Raw genomic sequence first — 20,640 nt, 5'->3', positions numbered from 1 at the left:
GAGTTACAGGCTCAGCAAATAGAGATATTTTACATCAAAGCTCAGATTGGAAGTGGGGGAAATTGGGAATGTTGATAAAAGGCAGAGAGGAATCCCTGTGTGTGTGTGTGTGAGACAGGAAAGGCAAGCAGGGATCTGTTGTGGTGTTGTGAGGGGTCCCAGGATGAGGTGAGAGATGAGAATCTGACTCCATGTTCTCAGAAGACTGATTTATTATGTTATTACATTATATTATATGAAAAGAAATTATATAATCAAACTATACTAAAGAAAGAGAAGGGAGACATCAGAAGGCTAAACAAGAATGAATAATAAAAACCCGTGACTGACCAGAGTCTGACACAGCTGGGCTGGGATTGCTCATTAAATTAAAACAATTCACATGCTGGGTAAACAATTCTCCAAATCACATTCCAAAGCAGCAAAACAGGGAGAAGCTGAGGTTTCCCAGGAGTAGAAATCCTGGCAAAGGGATTTTTCATAAAATATTATGGTGACAGGGATCAGTGTCCAGCAGAGATGCAGGGCAGGGAGGGATTTGCTCTGTGGCAGTGAAGGTGATTTCACCTCCTGCTGTCCCATAAACACACCAGGACAAAGCAGAGGGAACTCATCCCATTCCTCCCTCTCCTTCCAGCTTGGCTAAGAGTGGAGAATAACCTGGGAACGTTCTCCCTTTGCCTGTCCCTTCCCATGGGCAGGGGTTCCCTGCAGTCCCAGCCCCACGCGATGCTCCCTCATGGCCAGGGTGAAGGATGTCACTGCAGTGGAACTCTTCACACCCAGGGAAAGCAACACATTTGGACAGGAATTAGAGGAGAGATCTTTTCTTTACCTCATAAATCTTTCAAAGGAGAAAGCAAAAAAAAAAAGAAAATGAAACATAACAGCAAGGAGGAAAAAAAAAAATCATAGCAAGCGAGACTGAGCCTCCAGTTAACATCTGTTGAGAAGACTCTGGCAAGTATTTTCCTTTTTTTTTAAAGTAAATCTCTTCTAATGAAGAGATGCAAGCTTTGCTGATAAGCTCCCAGGCTCCTGCAGCCATGGCTAATATCAAGATATATGTCAGGAATAGAACAGTCTGCTGCTGGTTTAAATATTTCATTATTTCCTTGCTTTCAGGGGTAGATTTTGCTCTTGTTGCTCACTGATTTTTTTCACCATGTCAATCAAGCAGTTCCATTAAAATTAAGTTCAATAGATTACCTGGCCGTGATTGATAACAGCACAGGCAATTATAAAATTATGATCAGTTAATTCAATCTAAAACAATGTGCTTATTAACTGTGCTTTGTACATTAATTAATAGCTGTTCATAGAGCAGTGTATAAACAGCACTTATGAAGCCTTGGCATGAGGCTTTTTTGTCATATTAGGAGTGTGCTGGTGAATTATCTCTGTAATTGATTTCCTCTTGCTCCTTTTCTGTTCTCTGGGGGTTTTCCTCTGGAGGAAGGAAGGCTGTCTCCAAAAAAATAGGGATTCTTTCCTGGACAGTGCTTTTTATGTGATGCCTCCTGAGAGCAGTACAAATTAAATGGAATTAGAATGCTTTTAAGCCAGGGGAACTCTGTCCTTAAAGGATCTTTGGGCACCAAAAGGGGTTCCAGGAGAGCTGGAGAGAGACTTTGGATAAGGGATGGAGGGACAGGACACAGGGAATGGCTCCCACTGCCAGAGGACAGGGATGGACGGGATACTGGGGGAAATCATTCCCTGTGAAGGTGGGAAGGGCCTGGAATGGAATTCCCAGAGCAGCTGTGGCTGCCCCTGGATCCCTGGAAATGTTCAAGGCCAGGCTGGACACTGGGGCTTGGAGCAGCCTGGGACAGTGGAAGGTGTCCCTGCCCATGGTGCTACTTGGTGTTATTTGGTGTTATTTGGTGCTATTTGGTGTTATTTGGTGTTATTTATTCTCCCCAGGTCTCACTTCTAACCTGCCTACAGCTCTAAATGTCAGAGCCTTCCCAAGGGAGCTCCTGCTCAGCTCAGCCCTTGAAGCTCAGTTGTTTACAGAGCTCCTGGGTGGTTCCTTCAAATTCTGCTTTTACACCTCACTGAATTTCTTTAGAGGAAAACTTTGCAGAAATGACATGTCTTGGTGCCTTCCTGGTTTCAGGCATCTAAAAATCACCATTTCTGCACATTTTGGCCACAAAAATTGATAAAATGTCAACCAAACTCCTTACCCATAAACCATTTGATTTCTAACATTTTCCCAAGCTTGCCCCAAAGTTTAATGCCTGGGAGTTGTTGTACAGAATTCACTTGCAGTGTAATAAAAATGTGTTGAACAGATATTAATTAGCCCTGCTCAGTTCATTAATTAATGGCAGCATACCTTTTCTCCTGCTTAAAATGCTTTTCCTATTCTTTTCAGCACCCCCTGAATGGGATAAAAAAATCCAAAATGCCTTTCTGTCTCTCTATGACAGTTTATTTTGGGAATGTAAGGCAAGAGGAAAACCAAGCCCTTCCTACAGCTGGTTAAAAAATGGCCAGCCCCTGATGCCAGAGGTAAGAGTCCTGTCTCCTTTGATTTCTTCCTCATCTTTTTGTTTGTTTGTTTGTTTCATTATTTAGTCATTATATTAACTTCACAATATATTAATTAAGTTTCCAAAAATAGGTAAATATTAATATATCAAAGTAAATATTATAGCACAAACTCTTTGCCACACCGAGCCTCAATTCTTGGACTGCATCCTTATTGGAAATGTATGAAATTGCAGTTTAGAGAGAGAGAAACACCAATTTCTTCAGACAAATAATCAAATTGCTTCAAGATATGGCTGTAGGTATGGAAAGGCTTAAAGATATGAATTGGTGAAAGAATCACTAAATACATTTGTAGACATAATCTGCAGCTTGGGGAACTGGTAAGATGCCAAAGGACTGGAAGAGGATTCCAGAACTGGAATTGCAAAATGCTCAGCATTGAATTGCACTTTTCTTCTGTTTCTGTTCCAAATCAGTAGCTGGGTGGACATTTGGTCTCGTGCAGAGTGCTGCTTTCCTGCTGAGTTAATCCTTTACCTTAATTAATCAGTCAGCTCTGAAAATCAGCTAATTTTGAGGGTAATATTTTCTGTGCTTTGTAGCAGGATAATCCAAAGAAAGCCACGTCAAGGTAAAAGGGAGAGCTGGATAAGTGCAAAATGTCACTTAAAAGGACCAAGTAGGAAGGGAGGTAGGAGAGCAGGGGGAGAGGGGAAGTTTGGAGCTCAAACACTTGAGAACCACCTTCAGATCCTTCACCAGCCAGGCCTGTGAGAGCCCAGCTTCCAGGCACAATCCTGCATTCCTTGGGATGCCAGGCTCCATCCATGCTCCAGCCTCCAGCTGGTGGCACCCTCATGGAGGATTTCTGTCATAAGAAGCTCTGCATTCTGCTGAGGCCAAATTTCCCTTTTTTTTGTTTTTTCTTTAAATTTTATGGAGCACCCATCCAGCATCTCTGGAGCACACAATGGCTCATCTGTGAGGCATCTTCACTCGGATGGAAAAAATATTTCTGTGATTCATGCCTGCCTAGCAAGAGCACATACAGGAGAATTTCCAGAACATATGGGCTGAATTAGCACCTGCTGGGCTGCAGAACCAGCATTTATTTGATTTAGTTGTACTTATTTTAAGTCGTTGGAGTGGGGTCCAATCTTCCATATAATTTTCTGCTGGATCAGTCCTAAACAGACCCAACCTGCATCTGGGGAAAATAGCCAGAATTTACCTGGACTGCAATTTTTCTGAACCTGCTCATTGTAGTCATTGTCACCTTTTTCTGAGTGAGATTATCTTGTTTCTCTCTCTTTGAAGGCAGCAATATTTAGAGTCTGTCACTCTTCAATTGCAGCGTTTCAATAAGGAGGAATGAAACGCTCACAGACACATTTTCAACCAGCATTTTCACAGTACTTACAGTGTGCTGTAAATGCAATTCTTCAGGCAACAAAGTGCTGGATGTTATTGCTCAATGGACAGAATGGACATTTTGGAGGGGAAAGTACAAGGGAGATGTAATAAAATATTCAGTTTGTCGCAGCACCCTGTGTGTTGGAATTCTCCCAGGAAGAATAACATCCAGATGCTTTTCACCCTGGGGCTGATTCTGATTGTCTCCTCTTTGTCAAAGCTCTCTGCCTGACCACCTGGCTGCTCACCCCAGCATCCTCCCTGCTCCTGTACATGGTGTGCTTTATTCTTCCCTTTGTCCACACGGCTCAAAAGGGCCGGCAGAGAACGGCGGGGAATTTGGGATGAGGATGGAACACGAGCCTTGCTTCAGAGAGGGGGTTTTGTATTCAAAGGGTGTTTGTAAAAATAGAATGCATTGAGAGGATAGCAAACAGCCTGGAGGTAAAACTAAGTATGCAAAAGATATCTGTAGTGAGAGCCTCGGAAAAAATTATCAGAGGCTAAGTAATGTAATGTTGTTAATTAGTTTGCCACACACCAGCCTTGCAGCCCCAGGCTGTGCTCTCATCACATTTCCAAGCTAAACAAGCTTGGGCTGGGTCAGCTCAGGGTTGGGAGAGCTCCAAGGAAAAGCTGGGGTGTTGGAAAACATCTCCTGGATGTGGGTGCTGACCTCAGAACCCCCTGGGCTGGAAAGGGGGGGTCCTGCCCCTCCCAGGTGATTTCCCACCTGCAGAGCTGCCCCAGCCCTGGCCCAGCACAGGGAGGAGCTGGAGCTGCTCAGAGAGCCCAGAGGAGGCTCCAGGATGATGCCAGGGATGGAGCAGCTCTGCTGGGAGGAAAGGCTGGCACAGCTGGGATTGTTCACCTGCACAGGAGAAGCTTTGGGTCGAGCTCAGGGTGGCCTTGCAGGGCCTGAAAGATGGAGACAATTGACAGGGGATGGAGTGATGGGACACAGGGAATGGCTTCAAACTGCCAGAGAGTGGGTTTAGATGGGATATTGGGAATGAATCCTTCCCTGGAAGGGTTCTGAGGCCCTGGCACAGGTGCCCAGAGCAGCTGTGGCTGCCCCTGGATCCCTGGCAGTGCCCAAGGCCAGGCTGGACATTGGGCTGGGAGCACCTGGGACAGTGGGAGGTGTCCCTGCCATGGCAGGAGGTGGAAGCTTTAAGATCCCTCCAACTCAACCCATTCTAGGATTCTGTGACAGATGTTCAACACTTCACAAATGCATTTGAGGTGCTTGTGGCTGTTCATCAAACACTGGAGTGCATCCCCAAACTGTGCACTCCAAACTCCTCCATTCCTGCTCCAGAGGCAGGAGAGCCAGGCTAAATGAGAAGCAGCATCCTCCCCATGATATCTGCTGTTCCAGCTTGCACTTGGTGATGGGATTTATATTCCCCCTGGGTATCTTCCAAACTCATCTGTTTGGGGGAATGTTTGGGTTTTTTTCCTGCTCCTCAGTGCTCCACTTTGCAGTACAGCTATTATTGTCTCCAGAGGGTAGTAATTGTAAAATCACAAGATATTTAGCTTTAAGTTATGATTGCAGCATGAAACAGGCTTTTTTTCTGTTTTCTGAAGCAAAGCAAGTAAAACTTCTTTTAATACACCAAATTCCAAGCTCTGGTCCAAATATACCCACTGTGCAGCTGCCTCTATTTCAGCAGAACTGCTGAAGAAAGTTGGTGTGTGTAGGAATGCAGGCCTGGAGGAGGCACATGCTCTCCCTGTGCTCTGAGCAGCTGCCTGGGGCTTTCCAAGTGGAATTTAAGTGTTGGCTTTCAGTGGAACTTTTCCAGTGGCTCATTTTTCTTTGGCTCAGGGTGTGATGATGTTCAAAATGTTCCTGTTACTGGAGCGCCTCTCCTGTGGAGCTTTTTTGATCACCTGGGGTTGTCACCATCAGATTTATTTGATGGGATGATGAAATGATGTCCCACCAGCCAGGGATGAGGTGCTGCCTCTCAGGATCCCGAAGATGCTCCAGGCCCCCAGTGTGGAGCATCCCTACAGGGAACTCCTTCTGTGGCCCCTTCATGGAGAAGGATAATGACAGATTCCCAGCTCAGCAGTGCTGGGAAACACATGGAAAACCTGGACAAACCCACCCAAAGCCACTGCTGCCACATGTGCCTGGATTTCCTGAACAGCTGGAAGAGCTCTGGGGGCTGGAAACACAACCACCACCACACAGAGAGGTGCACATCCCATTTCTGGTGAACCCATTCTCACTGCTCCCAAGAAAACAACATTTCTGCTTCTGAGTCCTGATCAGGTGCATCAGTGAGATACTAAAAAAACCTTTTATTTGTTCACTCATCACCTTTGTCAATGTTTTTCCTTGTTTTTCTCTTATCAGGAAAGAATTCAAATAGAAAATGGGACTCTCCTCATCCCCATGCTGAATCTGTCAGACTCAGGCCTCTATCAGTGCGTGGCAGAAAATAAATATGACACCATTTATGCCAATGCTGAGCTGAGGGTGATCGGTGAGTAAATGTCACTAAAATGTGCAGGTACCAGTAAAAAGGACACTTGTTGAAAAAAAATTTGAATTTAAGAAAAGAGGAGATGAAACCTGGCAGTTGAAACCTGATATTTCTTTGCTTTTCGCCCATATGGAAATGTGTTTTTTTTAAGTTTAATTTCATGGCTTGTTTGGGAAAGACTCTAATCCATGTTTGATCTTTTTTTATTATCACATATACATCAGTTTAATGAATGCTGTTTCTCGCTTAGTTTGAGTTATTAATGGTTATTCTGCAGGTTTTTAAAGTTATTTCAGAAAGCAGGGGAAATAGTTTTAGCTATAAACAAAGAGCATATGGCAAATATGGACATAAACAAGAAACATGGAACAAGGAATCTCATTAATGACAACCAGAGATGAACATGAATGGAACTTGCTCATATATTGTAAAAGTATTCTGTTCTAGACTTCAAAATATAAAGTTTGCTCAACAGCCAAATATCAGTGAAGCTGGTAAAACACAGACTTCAGGAACACCCAATGTCTTGTGTTTTCTTCTTGTTCAAGAGTGGATTTTCTCATACGCTGCTGGAAAAATAAGCATATTTTCAGAAAACAGAGTAGGTCTCTGAAAAGAAAGCCAGAGTAGAACTGTGCTTGTGACAGAATACTCTCTGCAGATGGATATTTGTGGCTGGATCAGGAGTGTGAGGTTTATCCTGCTTGGGAATCTTGTTTTCCATCATGGATAGACCACTTCTCCCAGCCTCCAGATTTCCTCAGGAAATTTTGTCAGACCACACAGTTCTAGGTAGACAGCTTTAGAAACAGAATTAGAATTCTTTGGTACTTAGATACATTTTTAACGTTAGATTTAGGTTTACTTTTGCAGAAATCTAAAAACCAAAACAATCATTGAATCTTCTGGCTGAACTCAAAGAGAAGAATTTGGCAAGTCCCTTTGGTAACACCTCTTCTTCCTTCTCTCTCTTTAGCTGCAGCCCCGGATTTTTCCAGAAACCCCGTGAAGAAGCTGTCTGTTGTGCAGGTTGGAGGGCAAGTTACAATCAGTTGTAAGCCCAGTGCTTCTCCCAGAGCTGCTGTTTCCTGGAGAAAGGGCGCGGAGGTTCTGCGCCACAACAAAAGGTACGGGCAGCAACCAGCGACTGGGCCTCTGAATTTCCTCTGTTTTGACATCATTTAAAGCTGATTGAAGCCCAGGATTGCTCTTGGCAGCTCGTTGATGGAAATGCCAGAGGCCTCTTTGTGTTCAGGGTGGCCCCGGAGCTCTGTGGGTGCAAAGCAGGGTGAGCTCGGGGCCGGAGTGGATCCCTGTGGGCGATGATCGCGCGATCCGTACATCTGTGCTCAGCATCCCTTAATCCATGGCCAGCCACGGGCTGGAGGGAATCAGCTTCACCAGGAGACAGCCAGGGAGGTGGGATGTGCCCCCAGGCTGGGGCAGAATTGCTGTGCAGCTCCACAGGCTGTACAATAAGCCCTGGCCTCCCCGGCCTGTCGCTCCTGTTCAGGCAGGACTGAGCTGCTGGCCCAGCAGTGACACGGCCTCACCAACTGCCTTGGGTCAGGTGGGCTTTGGTCAGGGCTGATTCCTTATTGCTGAGCTGCCAGCAAGCATCTCCATTATTGTATTTCAGTGCCCTCAGGCACAGGGTGGAAGCCCAGGGCACTGGGAATATTTCTGTGTCTGCTCTGGGGTGCCCTGAACCCCAGGGCAGCACTGACTCTGACCCTCACCCATGGAGAAAGTTTCCCAGACTTCAAGATAGACTGGAACCCACAAAAGTGTGAAATAGATTATAGAGAGTAGTGTAGGTGTATCACTTGGTGAGAAATTGAGGTTTTGGGATTTTTAGTATGTTGTGGATGGAAGCAAGATGGAGGGCACGGGTGTCATCCTGGGATTCTTCTTCATGCTGCTTCTGCCTTCTTCTCCATGGTTTGGGTGGCATTTTGTAATTGGGCAGAAAACTCTGCATTGGGGTCTTTTTGGGTTAAAAGGGAAAATAATCCAGATGTCAATTCTTAATTGGATAGTTTAGTCTTAAAAGACCTTGTGACAAGAGATTGTTGGCCATTTTGTGCCTTCTAACGAAAAGCTGCCAAACTCATGGATGTTCTTCTGTTTTACTGATAAAACTGGTAAAACTTCTGTTTTACTGATAAGAAATAACAAACACCTAAGTCCAAACATGAACATCTCAAGTCCCTTCAATCCAGATCCAGAGAAACTGATAGCCCAGGGTGGGGTTGTTGGGGTGGACAATCCCTATGGAGTTGGACTCTGTGATCCTTCTGAGCCCTTCCAGCTCAGGCTTCTCCATCATTCTATAATTCCACACTAATGACAATTAAATGGGGGAATATTAAAATCCAAGGATCTTACTGACAGGACTGAGGGATATTGTATGCAACATACAGGCCTGAGGATATTTCCATACACAAACGGAGACAGATGGATGAAATGGGCAGCAGTGTCTTTAGAAGTGCTGAGAATGTCTGAGAGTCCTTCTCAGCATCTCTTTCAGCTCACAAATATAACAGCAACCCTCTCTTGTCACCTTCTGTTGTCAGCCTTTGAAATCTATAATCAGTAATTCATGAAGCTCTGGCAGCTGAGCACCAGATTTTCACACAGGACCACTTGCTCAACGAGGTTACTTTGGGTCACATCAGACTTGAAATGATGATAATTCTCTAAAACATTATCCCAAACTGTGGCACAGAGAATTGTTTCCCTGTGCCACGCTGCAGGGATGTACAATAGAGATAAATCACAGGAGTATTTATGAAAGAAGGTGCAAATCTGAGAATTTTACAGGTGCTGGCAGTGGAACAGAGAAATTTGGGTGAGCAATCCATCCCATGGCCACAGAGAACTTTCCAATGGCTTTTCCCTCCCTTAGTATCGGCCATTTTATTTTCATTTTAACCTCTCACGATGAAAAACACTTTTCTAACCAGTGTTTAAACAAATCTTTATTTGTCTTCTGATTGTATTTTGATTGTATTGCCCATTCCAGAGGCTGAACTAAGTCTGGATCTTGAGGTTCCACTGCTCTGATATTCCCCACCTGATTTACTGATAAAAGAAATATTTACACACTCCTTACAGTATTTACTTGTGCTCCTGTATTAATTTACTAACAAGAATTCTGAGCACACTGTAATTTCTGAGTATCCCAGAAGGCTCCTGCTGCTGGGCAGGAGCAAATAACAGGAGCAGGATTTACAAAGGAGACAGAGTTTAAACTCTCTGCATGCACATTATTGCCAGTGTGGCCACTGGTGCAAAGTGGAATTTATGAGGCTGTTTGATTATTAAATGACAAACTGGCTAATGCCATGGTTTAAAAAGGATGGGAAATAAATCAGGAGTACAGTGTTAGTCCAGAGATCTCCCTGACAGAAAACAAAATGAAATAAGGGTTTGTATGGCTGTAAAGTACATGGCTAATTAAAGTGCTGGAATTACACATAAAAAGAGGGAACATGGTCTGCCTTTCTCCACAGATATGATTAAACCCTGACAAAGCCTATTTCTGCTCCCATTTTATTGTGCTGCAATTATAACCTTTATGGGCTCTTTTATTGGCCTTTTTTAAAATATTTGGTAGGGTTATAGTTGCTAAAAAAAGGAAAACCCAATCCCTTCCAGTTCTGGCAGCCAAACTGTGATGGGCTCATTCTTAAATAAGTCAGATCATGCAGCTGCTTTTAAATTATTTAGACAAATTTAATCTTTTGTTAAAGAAATAGTGAAACCAGACCTATTCCACCCAAAGGGGGAAGAATATTCCTTCATTTTCATCTTTTTCCTTTCACTCCTGATAATAGTTTATTCCTGATAGTCCTGAATATGTGGTAACCATTCTCCCTGATCAGCTGAACTCTTGATATCACAGGAGATTACATTAAATTCAGTTTGTAAGTGTGTAAAGAGAAGTGTGCTAAATAGGAGCACTAATTATTAGATTTTCCATATTAATAGATTCACAATGAAATATTTTTAATTAGGTTTCTTCTGAGTTCTTGAGCTCATTTTCAAGTTTCGAAAGCTGCAGTATTTGGGCCCTTGCTCTCTAAAAAATACCTTAGAATTTTTTGAAGGGTAATTTTCTGCATTTCTTGCTGGGGCTCAGCAGTGCAGGCCCTCAGCCCTCAGTCCCCTCTTCAGGGCAGTTTTCTCCAGCCCCACTTGTCTTTCCCATCCTTTTTGTGGCTCCATTGCTCAGCTCTTCAGCAGCCTCTCTGCTCTCATTTCTGTAAAACACTTCATTGCACTTGAAGCACACATGTAAGTCCTGCAGAAAATGCCAAAATAATATTTTTTTTATGTTAGATGGTGAAATAAAGCCTGAACATACCAGTACCAGATCTGCTTATTGTTCCCAGCCCTCTCCACTGAGTTTCCCTTCCAAATTTTCAGCAATAACTCCATTCCACTGTTATTGGCAGGGGTCAGGCCCTGAGTAGTGGGATCTATCCATGGTCCACGGTGTTGGCACCTGGGAGAGGGAATTCCAGGTTATCAGCTGCAGGAAACCAAGGGAAATCCCACACCTGGCTCCTCCTGGCTGGTTTTCCCTGCTCCCTCCTCATGTGATATCCACCAGTTCAGCTTCAGGTGCTCTCTTGGGCAATTATCCTCCTTCTTTGGGTCAAAATCTGCAGAAATGGGGTTTGGGGAGCAATGCCACTTCTGTAAGGGACAGCTGCTTGGCCTTTTGGAATAAAGAACTTTTCCTGGCGTGTGCTGGGGGTTTGAGCTCAGTGTAGCAAGGAAACACAACAAAAGCCAAGCTTTGTGCTCCAAACTCCCTTCCCGTGGAGTCTGACACAGATCTCAGCTATTTTCATGTGTGTCACATCCTAGGTGCATGCAACAAGAGTTTTCTTCATCTCTCTCCTCGCTTCTATCCCCTCGTATCCAACTGAGGAAACAGAAGAAAGGAACAATTCATATATTAAATAAAACAAATTTCCAAGTCTAGACACCGATCTCATCACAAACGTCTGCCTTCGTGCCTTCAGTGAATTCAGATCTGGGACTCTCATGGCAAACTTATTTTACAAATATTCCTTTTGATGGAAGCATTTTAATGGAGGGAAATTTGGCCTGGTTTTGGTTTGCCAGAGAGAGGTGCTATTCCCCCAGCCTGGGCTGAGCATCCCCAAGCCCTGCAGTGAATGCATGGAAACATATGGGACTCACTTCACTCGGAATTTCAATGAGGAGAGCTGAGGGAAAACTGAGAAATGAGGTAGGCTGGAAGAATGCATTAGTCATATACAGCACTTTCCATGCATTAATAATCAGTAATAAGCAAATATTCATAATTTAAATTGTTTTTGGGGGCCCGGGCAAGAAGTGCATTTAGAGATCATAAAATATGCTCAATACTTGTTGGCTCCAAGTCTTGCTTGTAGGACACAGCTCAGTCCCAGCTCTGTGAGGGATGGGAATGGATCCTCTGCCATAAATAGGTGGTGAATTCTGTGTCCTGTGGCACTCTTGGTTTTGGTGTTTTACGCTCAGGTTATGGCCATTAATCTGAGGAAACATGGGAAAACAATGAGGTGGGAAGCTGCATTTAATAAATTCCATGGAAAGTGAGTGGAGCAGATGTTGTGATGGGTGGGGGAATTATCTGGGAATTGCTGAGTTCTTGGTGTATCTGGGAATTGCTGAGTTCCTGGAGTATCTGGGAATTGCTGAGTTCTTGGTGTATCTGGGAATTGCTGAGTTCCTGGAGAGTAGCTGGGAATTGCTGAGTTCCTGGAGTATCTGGGAATTGCTGAGTTCCCGGAGTATCTGGGAATTGCTGAGTTCCTGGAGAGTATCTGGGAATTGCTGAGTTCTTGGTGTATCTGGGAATTGCTGAGTTCCTGGAGTATCTGGGAATTGCTGAGTTCCCGGAGAGTATCTGGGAATTGCTGAGTTCTTGGTGTATCTGGGAATTGCTGAGTTCTTGGTGTATCTGGGAATTGTTGAGTTCCTGGAATATCTGGGAATTGCTGAGTTCCTGGAGAGTAGCTGGGAATTGCTGAGTTCTTGGTGTATCTGGGAATTGCTGAGTTCCTGGAGAGTAGCTGGGAATTGCTGAGTTCTTGGTGTATCTGGGAATTGCTGAGTTCCTGGAGTATCTGGGAATTGCTGAGTTCCTGGAGAGTATCTGGGAATTGCTGAGTTCTTGGTGTATCTGGGAATTGCTGAGTTCCTGGAGAGTAGCTGGGAATTGCTGAGTTCTTGGTGTATCTGGGAATTGCTGAGTTCCTGGAGTATCTGGGAATTGCTGAGTTCCTGGAGCTGCCCCTTGGAGCCCAGGCCCAGGGCTTCTCCTGCTGCCAGGCGAACAGCCAGGACCCAGCAGGTTTCCTTAGGATCTGTTCTCCCACCACCCTCTGGGCCACCCCTTGCTTGTGCTTTCCTTCTGCTCCTCCACTGCTCACAGCCAGATTCCAAAATCAGGAGCACTTTAACACATTGAAACTTTTTAAAATTAGAATTAGACAAACAGGGAGTTAAAAAGTCTGCAGCTCCTCCTGAGGGGCAGCTCCAACCTCTGTTCTCTGGGACAGGGAATGGCTGGAGCTGTGTTAGGGCAGGTTTAGGTTGGATTTTTGGGAAAGGTTCTTCCTTCAGAGGGTGCTGGCACTGCCCAGGCTCCCCAGGGAATGGGCACAGCCCCAGAACTTCAGGAGATTTAGGAAAACCCTCCCAGGGGTGCCCAGGGTGGGATTTTTGGGGTTGGATTCTGATCCTTGTGGGTCCCTCCCAGCTCATCTTGTGCTGTGATTATTGGTAAACAGGAGAAGTCCTCACTCAATGCCCTGATCAAACACAAAATGCATTGTCTGTGAAGCAGCGTTTCAGCTCCAGCCAATTTGAGCAGAAATGTGTCAGGACAGTTCAGCAAACTTCAGGGAAACATTTCAATTACCAGAATGTCAATGCTGTTGGTTTAGCTTCAGAATATCTGTTATCCTTAAAAATAAACAAAAAAAAAATCTGCTTGGGGAGGAATCAAGACCAAATGGATAGAAAATTCTAAAATTTGCACTAGTCTGCTAACAAAGGAGGAGATTGATGGCACTTGACTATTCTTTAGCTGAAGTCAATATGCAGCCTAAGGGAGTTATTTACTTGTTCTTGGCAGGTGCCTCCCTCTCAAATGAGACACCAAACTTAGATGAGCAAAGCTGAGGGAATGAAATCCATCCACAGTGTCTGAAAAAACCCACAACTGCCTTGAAGTCAAAGCAGATGAGTGGCACAGGCAAAGAGGAGCCAGGCTGCTTAGTGCCACAAGCCACCCTGCTTTCCTCACCCACTGCTTGCACAAAAAGTACCCCAGATATTTGCATGCAGGTGCCCAGTTTCATATAAAATCTATTTTTCTTATGATATTCCAGAACTTACTGTTCCATTCCAGCTTTCTACAGCAATGCAGTTGGGTGAATAGTACTGGGATATTAATTTTACTATTATTTTAGTTTTTAAGTCTGGTTTTTGAAGCCTGGATTAAGAGTGTCTGTGTTTTTATCCTCCTTGCTTCTCCACCACGAGGAGTTTTGCATAGCTTTGATGAGATGCCTTAACCCTTCTATCTTATCAGTGTCTGTGTGCTTGTAAAGAAGTTCATTTCCTATTTTAGTATTTAAATAGAGCACTTGAAGTGTGGGCACCAGCAATCAGAGCAATTCCAGCTATCTCAGACGCCACTGCTGAAAGTCAACACGAATACAAATTAAGCTTATCTGTTGATGAAATCCCACTTTTGCCTGGAGAACCAATGGAATTGATTCCACCTCTGCTAAATTTGATGAATCACTTCAGCTCCAGTCCTTGCTTACAAACAGATTGACAGGAATCAAAAGCACAGAATTTACCTGCCTGTTTCCACTGTTTGGTCTGAAGTTACTCTTTAAGACATGAAAACTCCTACAAAACCGGGGTTGCTGTTTAGAGGTGTTTTTTTATCTCTGAAACCCCAGTGTCACAGCACATTTGGTGCTAACCAGACAAACCCCACCATCACACCATTCCCCAGGGAATGCTGAGAGCTGCAGGAAGTATTTTCTAGCTAAAAATATCCAGTGCTGGCACCACAGTGGTCCTGGTTTCAGACAGAAAAGAGAAGGGAATTGCAGAGAACTGGGAGAGGCAGTTCCAATGCATTTACTGAGGATTTATTTGCTCTCAGCAGGGAAGTTTGTGTGGTTTTTGGGGTTTGTCTGGTTTTGGTGTTGGTTGTAGGCATTTTCCAGTGCCACTGGATCTGGGAGGAACATCACTCATGGCAGCAGCCACAGGAATCACCAGAACTGGCGACTTTGGCAGAAGTTTTACAACCAAAGGCTTGTCAGAAAACACCCCAAACTCTCCTGAAGTGCCTTCAGCCTTTCCTTCTTCTCCATCTTTCTGGTTATTTTGTTCTTGTTCCCCACGCTGAGAGCGAAGGCAGGGGAATGGAAAATTTGACTGAAAGATGAGGAGGGAGATAAGGAGAGAAGGAAGAATGAGCACGGGTGATGGGAAGAAAAAAAGAAATACTTTATTTTTCCTTCTTTATCTTATTTCTCTTTGTTTCTCCCCTTTCTTCTCCCTCTGTTCTGTTTCCATTTGAAGTCAAGGCACTGCAGAGTAACGAGGAGGCAGGAGGGGACCCCCATTGCTACCTGACCCAGGCAGCAGCCAGAAGATATTGGTGCAGGGGAAGACAGGAGAAAAGGGTTTTTCCTTTCTTTTCTCTCTTCTTGGAGAGTTTCACAAGGGAACAGGCCAACAAACCTAATTTCACCCTGTACTGCTGAGTGCTCAGTGCCAGTGTTTAGCACACCAGGTAATGGGAGCGTGGAGGGAGTAAATGAAGCAGATGTTCTCACGTGAAAAAGAGGATTTATTACAGCTCCCCTCTGCTGGACACCTCTCTAATGCAACTTGAAATTGTTCCCTCTCATGTTACAGCAGCCTTGTTAAGGGGAGCCTTTCCAAGGGGCTGTCCTGCATGCTGAGATGTCCCAGGAAATCTGTTACTCTTCCCTGTCACAAGGAATTTGCAATAATCCAACCCCCAGTGAGTGTCAGTGCTGTTCCCTCTCCCCCTTCCAGCTTATGTCCTGTCCCTGCTCCATGCACATTTTCTGATGGATGTTCAGGATTCCATCCAAAACCAGATAATCTCATTGGATTTTTTTCCACTGAGCAGGCTGGGAATCAAGGTTCCTAATTAGGAGTTTGCAGGAAAAAAAAAAAAATAATGAGAGAATTTTACCTTCTGTGCTTCTCTTCCAATCCAAGTTGTGCTGCAATGCACATTGTTGCTGCTGATGGTATTGCTGCAGCATCCAAAATGCCAGTGTGGGATGGAAAATATGCACCAGATTTGGAAAACCTCCACCAAATTTGGAAAACTTGCACCAGATTTGGAAAATCTGCACCAGATTTGGAAAACATGCTCCAAATATGGAAAACCTGCACCAAATTTGGAAAGCATGCACCAAATATGGAAAACAGGCTCCAAATTTGGAAAACCTGCACCAAATTTGGAAAGCATGCACCGTATTTGGAAAACATGCACCATATTTGGAAAACATGCCCCAGATTTGGAAAAAAATGCACCAGATTTGCTGCACAGGCACCAAATCAAGGATTGTGATTCCCAGAGTTCTCAAAGAAAGTGTGACATTGGAGGGAAGAGATCAAGGTGTGTTGGGGAGGCGACATACAGGACATTGATTAACAAAGAACCGCAGAATGTCCCAGGTTGGGAGGGATCCTCGAGGAGCATCCAAGTCCAGCTGCTGGCCCTGCACAGGACAACGTGGTGGGCACAGGGACAGGCATGATGGACAAAGAATCTTCCAGGGAGGAATTTCTGGATTTCTGGGGCCATTTGGAGCGGGAAGGGTCATGTAGTGAGAGCACTGCTGAAAAGCACCCTGAAAGATCTGTAGGAGGCCACAAACAGCTCTGGTTTGGGCTTTTGGGAGACAAACAAGGGTTGCTCTTTCATTGCTTCTTTTCCACAAGAGTTAAACATCTTCCCAGATTTTCACTGAAAGAGAACTCTGGAAAAGGAAAGGAAAAGCTGAAGGGACACACACAAGTGACAGAATGTGACTAACACATCAAAAAGACAGAAACTTTCTGTGCAAGGATGCGGGTCTGGGGCTCCAGTGAACCACACTCTATCCCCATCATTGTCACTCAAACTGGGCTTAAATTCACCAGCCCAGGGAGGATTGCCCCAGGTTTCCTGCAGGTCCAGGGGGAGCCCAAACAACAGGCATAAGAAATTAGAGGTGATGCACCTGGCTGGATGGGGTTTGGAGCACCCTGGGGTAGGGGAATGTGTCCCTGCCCATGGCAGGGGTGGAATGGGATGGGCTTTAAGGTCCCTTCCACTCCAAACCATCCTGGCATCCTCTGATTCTATTTTGGGGGTTTTTGGTCTCTGATTCCATTCCAGGGTTTCTGAAATCCAAGCAGGGCCATGCTGGTGTCAGCTGCTTGTTGTCTGGACAGAATTCTTTAAGGTTACCAGCGGGTTTTATGGTTTTGTGCTCCTGAAATGTGTTCTGACAAGGAGAGGGAAGCAGCTTCCTGCAAGTGAATGAAACTCCCACGCAGAGGGCAATTCAGGCCCTTCTGTACTGCTTAAATTCTACTAAAATCCCATATTAAGGGCTTAGTTTTACATCTGGAGTGAATTTAGTTGTGTGAAGGGCTGAGTCAGAGCTCCTGATAGTGCCTGGATCATAAAAATGATGATTAATGGTGGGATTAGAATAGTGGCAGTGTGACCATCCCATCCTGCACTGGAAGAGCTTTTGTCTGATGTAGTAGAGTTACAAAGATATCATAAAACCAGAAGAATTTGGAAGATAAAGAAATTGGCAGCTGTTTTATTTGGCAATTCTGTTCCTTTTCTGCTTTTCTTTCCCATACACACAGAGGTGCTGTTGCCAAGTCTTCCCTGGCTGCCAGCTCTGGGATGTGTCTCTACAAGACATTTGGGCACATTTGGGTGCTTTTGTCACTTTTTTTCTTTGGCCATCACAGAGGAACATCTGCCTCACGTTTAATCCTTGAGTGTGTTACAGACAGGGCAAAACAATTTTTGCTATTTTATGTTAAAGGCAGTAGCAGCTCCTGAAAATCCTGTTTTTTCTCTGGAATCTGTATGGAGTACAGCTCAGTTCAGAGGGCTGTATATATTTACATAAATAAATATTTGTGGTCCCAATTGCAGGGATTTGATGCAAAAATAATTCTATTTTTAGGAAGAGGGGAGAATTTTAAGAAATAGGATGGAAGAGTTCTAGCGTCACGTTTAATAATTTCTAATAATATTATTTTCTACAATATTTTAATAAGACTATTCAGCTGGATTGTGTAATTTTGTTTTGATCCAAATAGTTAAAAGATTATAATGACATTTATTTGATTTCCAGTTAATTGTCAGTCAACCCTGAAGCTCATTTATATCAGCATGCAGATAAGGAAAATCTTTTAAGCGCAGTTTATTAAATGGCAGCACTATTAGCATACAAATTATGCTCAGAATAGAATAAACAGGTACAAAGATCATTAACATATGATACAGACAGTCAGATCTCAGATGGGATTCAGTGGGACCTTTTCAAAAATACCAGGGCTGTCAGCAGCAGGGACAAGTCATTCACTCAGCCAAACTTTGCTCACATTTCCATCTGCATAAATCACTGCTAATTCCGAGACGTTGGGGAGTTGTGCTCATCTTTCTGCCCCTCACTCACTTCCCTTTGTAGTTTTTTAATGCAGACTCTCCTGCTCCTCAATCTTGGTAAAATTAGAGGAGTCAGATATTGTCTCAGTGTCTGGCAGCATGTCTGGAGAAATTTATAAACAATATATCTTTGCACAGCCTGGAAATAAAGAGGGGGTTTGCTCCTGAGCAGCAAAGGGAGGCTGAGCAGACATGGCTTCAAATAGGATTTCTCAGATAATAAAAATTACTTTGCCTCTGATTTCATCAGATCCAGATTCCTCTCTTTTTATCAGCACAGTGCCGTGATGAGGCTTCAATAATGCTGGGAGGTGTCAGATGTGAGAGCAGACAGGAGACAAGGAGAGGGAATCTGTACAAAGTATCAGGGTTACTTTATTTGGAAAAGAATTACATCCTTGAAGGGAGAGCTGCCCTTCTGGCAGTGCTGAAAGCTGCAGAATCCACCCAGTTTTACACGGATCCAGCTCAAGATTTTGATGGGGATTTCAAAGCCCTTTGCTGTTTGAATCCATGCATTTCATATCCATGAATTAACATCCCCCTCTCCCAAAAACAGATTGGCTCAACAATGCAGCACTGCACAAAGCTACCCCTGCTGCACTTTTAAATCTAATGACTTGACACCTCTTTCTTTTCTCAGATTTTATTTCTTCCATCAGCCTTGTTAAATACATATTATTCTTTCATGCTCTTAAGATCAAAGCAAATAGCCATCAACAACCTTTTGTTCACATGAGACAACACGCTCGGAGATGGTTTGTTTGGCCTGGTTAATTAAAAGCTGTACCTATCATCCCTGCTTGATTTCTCAAGTTCTTTACTTAAAAAGTATGTGTGACAATTTTAATGAGCTCTCACCTCTTCCCCACAGCCTCTGGCTTCTGCACAAACTTTGCAAACTCTTCTTTTTGAACATCACACGGAGCTCTGGCTGCAGCAGATCCCGGGGAAGCTGTTTGTTTTCCCTGCCTGCACATGGTGCTCATCTCCGGATGGAATCACTCAGAGGGGAATTTCAATATTTATATCTGGTGGGTTTAAAGTAAAAGAAGGTCAGGTTAGATTAGGAATGAGGAAGAAATATTTCACATTGCTGGTGACAAAATGCTGGCACAGGTGCCCAGAGCAGCTGGGGCTGCCCCTGGTTCCCTGGCAGTGCCCAAGGCCAGGCTGGACAGGGCTGGGACAGTGGGAGGTGTCCCTGCCCATGATCTGGATGATCTTTAAGGTCCCTTGCAACCCAAACCATTTCACAATTCTATATGGAATAATATTTCTGTGCATTCCCAACTCACCCTGTGTGCAGGAACTTTGCACAAATAGTCAGAACTGGATTTCCATCTCTTCTTTTGCTTGGTTTAATTAAGCTGCTCACCCAGAGGTAGCACCAGGCAGGAGCACAGGAGAAAGCAGGACTGATCAGGATTCAAGCATTTTGTAATCAGCAATGCCAGCTCAGAGTTAGGCTGGGCTTAAGCAATCCCTTGGTGCCTCAGAGATTTATGAACTCAGCTGGGCCCTGAGTTCTTCCTTCTCCTCCTTCTTTCACAGCTCTGCATTTATCAGATCTACTTCACATCTTGTGTTTTTGGGCCTTTGACAGGCACTTATTTACTTATTGAGAGAAGTCCAGTTTTCCTGGCAGACAAAATATTGTCCTTGCATTGTGTTGGACAAGTTAAACTTTTCTGTCTCGTCACAGCACTTGGAATTACCTTGTCTTGTGATGCAGCTGCTAAGAATTATTATCTATAGCCTTCACACAGCCTCAAATGTTGTGAAAAGGAATGGTCTCCAGCAAGTGAGACGTGCCTTTCACAGCTTCTTTTTAAACCATTTGTCAGAGCTTGATCCAAAGCCCATTAAAGACAATATTCCCACAGCCTTGTGCATCACAGCTCCCTGATTTGGGGGAGAAATGGGAGAGGGCAAAGTGCAGCCCCTCTGAACCCACCCAGGGCACTCAGTCGTGGCTCTGAGGGAGTTCAGGGCAACTTTGCTGTTCTTGGCACCCGGGGCAGCGTTTCAGAGGCTGCTGTTGTTTTTCTTCCATTTGAAATGCATCATCTTGATTTTCTGCTGTGCTCTGTCTTCCCACCCCTCTCCCGACACAGACCTCAGGACAGCTGGAAATTTCTCACTTTTTAAAACATTTTTTTGTCATTCCTTTCCCCACTAAACTAATTACTCTGGAGTTCTTTGTGCTGTTACACAAATTCTGCCTGAGTGTTTTATTTACTCCTCGCTCTAATTGTTGTTAGGTAGCGTGACCTGTTTCAAACAACTCAGGAGCTTTTATTTTGCAGATTTTCTCTCTGCTAAGCTCCTTTTTGATCCATTAAAAGAGACATTCCATCCTCAGCCTGCCCAGCCATTGAAATATTGTTTCAGAGCAGCATTTCTTCAGATCAAACGTGACACTGTCAGCTCCTGAGTGGGTACAAA

The 20,640-nt window shown here is 44.2% G+C and overlaps 1 protein-coding gene across 3 annotated transcripts in view; it reads left to right on the top strand.

Moving 5' to 3' along the window:
• Positions 1 to 20,640, top strand: part of LOC136561650 (contactin-6-like) — a 130,939-nt gene that overhangs the window by 88,091 nt on the left and 22,208 nt on the right. For all 3 annotated transcript variants that reach the window (XM_066558056.1, XM_066558055.1, XM_066558053.1), the window contains 3 exons: positions 2,384 to 2,520; positions 6,287 to 6,416; positions 7,393 to 7,543. In XM_066558056.1, the coding sequence (XP_066414153.1) occupies positions 2,384 to 2,520; positions 6,287 to 6,416; positions 7,393 to 7,543 (418 nt within the window). The remainder of the gene's footprint in view (positions 1 to 2,383; positions 2,521 to 6,286; positions 6,417 to 7,392; positions 7,544 to 20,640) is intronic.

This window comes from Molothrus aeneus, chromosome 12 (genome assembly GCF_037042795.1).
Source record: "Molothrus aeneus isolate 106 chromosome 12, BPBGC_Maene_1.0, whole genome shotgun sequence".
NCBI classification, from domain to species: domain Eukaryota; kingdom Metazoa; phylum Chordata; class Aves; order Passeriformes; family Icteridae; genus Molothrus; species Molothrus aeneus.
The sequence above is the reverse complement of the archived record's forward strand: the minus strand, read 5'-3'. Positions and strand labels throughout refer to the sequence as shown.